Below are 2,115 nucleotides of genomic sequence, written 5' to 3'. Positions count from 1 at the left end.
CCAAGTTCCCAAAGTCACTATAAAACTTGACACTATAAGTTGGTCGTGAAATGTCAGGATGCCTCTACTTTTTTCTGAAAATTCCAAGATATCTCAAATGCACAAGTGTCAGGAAAAAAATACGCCAAATCGGCGAATTCTATTTCTGTCACGAATTCCATTCTTTGACTTGAATGTCAAAGAATAGAATTCGTAAAAATACGTGTGCCTGGATGCCTCTGAACCTAGAAAGCACTCGTCTAGAATTTGTACCCAAATGCTTCGAAAGTGGGTATATTTGTTGATTTCAGCATTCTGATTGGCTGCTTTGTGTTGGTCATAAGTTGATCAGTGTATCATGAATTAATACTTACTATAAATAAATACTCCGGAGTACTTCGAAGTAGTAATATTACTACCAGTGGTAGTAATATTCACACAAAAATTGCTATGGTACCATTCATTGACCAATGTTTCAGCGGAAACCGAATATGGAGAGTGCCCCCAACTGTCATTTCAAACAATGTTCACCGTGTTCTGCGTCGTCGAGGGCGAGGGGCGTCCTTTCCCTGTGGACATTGCTGGAACTGGGGCATCTCAAGGAAGGGATCAAGCAAGCCAAGATGTACCAGTTTCCATCGGACCAACTGGATCTGTACCGTGTGGAAGGGCTGGTGCAAGGCCAGGATGGTCAGTTTTTGCTCAACGGGAACCCCATTGACTTGACACGAGCGTCCTTGGATTCCTATGGCGGCCACAAGGCCAATATGCCTGCTGCGTCACTCATCTCGGAATGTTTCGACACAACGAGCGCCCCCCTTGCTCGAAAAATCCACGTGGTGGTCGCTCGGTTGGACGATTTTCCCAATACAAGCTATAAACGCTGGACGAAACTCGACGCTGCGATGGATCAATACAAGTCGTGGCATGGTGGTGTGTATGGGGCCCCGCTGGCAGACGTGTCGTGGTCCGATGTCGGTTGGGTATTTGACAAGTGCACGAGCCACCAAGAGTTGCCCCGAGAAGTCATTGCACCAGATCATATGGGTGCATTATACGCGTGCCTCAAGCTTGGCACGAAAGCCCTTGGTGGCGTCGTTGGAAGCAACGAATCGACGCGCCTGTTCTTCATCACTTCGACCTTAGTCCATGTGGCGTGTCTGGTACGGCGTCCACATGTTTATGCAAGAAAAGGTCGTTGGAAACCAATTGAAAGTGCATGGACAACTCGACTTTGTGCTATGGCGTGGCGCTACAAGCATCTGCATCGTGCAAATAAGGAACGACAGACAGCATGGAGAATGCGATGGCTCAAGTGTTGCTGGGCTGCGAGGCCGTGGCTGACGAGGACATGGTGGACGTGGTGTATGACATTGCGACGAATGGTGTAAGTGGATGTTTTTCAAGCGCGAAAGCACCGAAATCCTCAAGATGGAGGTTGAAATTCAAGTCGGTGACGATCATCGCCCGACGCTCGAATCTCTTCAGCGAGTGGTCGAAACTATCCATGCGATGCTCGTGAGCCAGTAATCGTGAGTTGTAATGAGCATGACCAATGTGTATGCAATTTGAATACATTGATCGACTTTATCGTAACGACGCAACAAGGCCAGCCTTGAGCATCCCGGGATGTGATGCTTGTCAGCCTATGTCGTCCCGGATGGATTAATCGAGACTTTGCCTCGAAAGGTGTCGCTCAAGCCAACGACTGGCACGTGAACTCAGCATTTTCGCCACAATACCCCCCTTTGGTCCCCAATTGGTTGGCTCTTGACGTTCGTGAATCGTGTCGACAAGCCGGACAGTTTGGCCTTGTCTGTTGTGACCTCGCCACTAGCATCATCTTGCATCGTCATGCATACGCCGAACGTAATCAGCGCGATGGATATCATGACGGTGTACACGCTTTGGAGCTGTACCCACCCGCCAAAAACGCACAATTCCGAAATGTCATGCCGAACTATCATAAGAAAATAAAAGGGGTCCGTTTGTCGTGGCAGTTCAATGAATGACACCCAACGGTCATTCCCAAACATGCTCGAACTGTTCTGCATCGTGTTGGGCGACGGACGCCCTTTTTGCGCCATGGTTGAGCCCAATGAGACCGTGGAGAGCCTCAAGCCCATTTACAAGTAA

The 2,115-nt window shown here is 48.7% G+C and overlaps 2 protein-coding genes across 2 annotated transcripts; both read left to right on the top strand.

Annotated features, from left to right (window-relative positions):
• Nucleotides 1-470: 470 nt before the first annotated feature.
• H257_19441 (hypothetical protein) lies at nucleotides 471-1,258 on the top strand (the record flags this gene model as incomplete). Its single annotated transcript, XM_009848585.1, has 2 exons — nucleotides 471-1,142; nucleotides 1,196-1,258. 2 exons carry the CDS (start codon nucleotides 471-473, stop codon nucleotides 1,256-1,258), a joined length of 735 nt encoding a protein of 244 aa, XP_009846887.1.
• Nucleotides 1,259-1,285: 27 nt separating this feature from the next.
• H257_19440 (hypothetical protein) lies at nucleotides 1,286-1,509 on the top strand (the record flags this gene model as incomplete). Its single annotated transcript, XM_009848584.1, has 2 exons — nucleotides 1,286-1,333; nucleotides 1,387-1,509. The coding sequence occupies 2 exons, from the start codon at nucleotides 1,286-1,288 to the stop codon at nucleotides 1,507-1,509; spliced, it is 171 nt and encodes a 56-aa protein (XP_009846886.1).
• Between the last annotated feature and the right edge of the window lie 606 nt (nucleotides 1,510-2,115).

The sequence above is a fragment of the Aphanomyces astaci genome, assembly GCF_000520075.1.
Source record: "Aphanomyces astaci strain APO3 unplaced genomic scaffold supercont1.603, whole genome shotgun sequence".
NCBI classification, from domain to species: domain Eukaryota; phylum Oomycota; class Saprolegniomycetes; order Saprolegniales; family Verrucalvaceae; genus Aphanomyces; species Aphanomyces astaci.
This window is presented reverse-complemented; position numbering and strand designations above follow the sequence as displayed.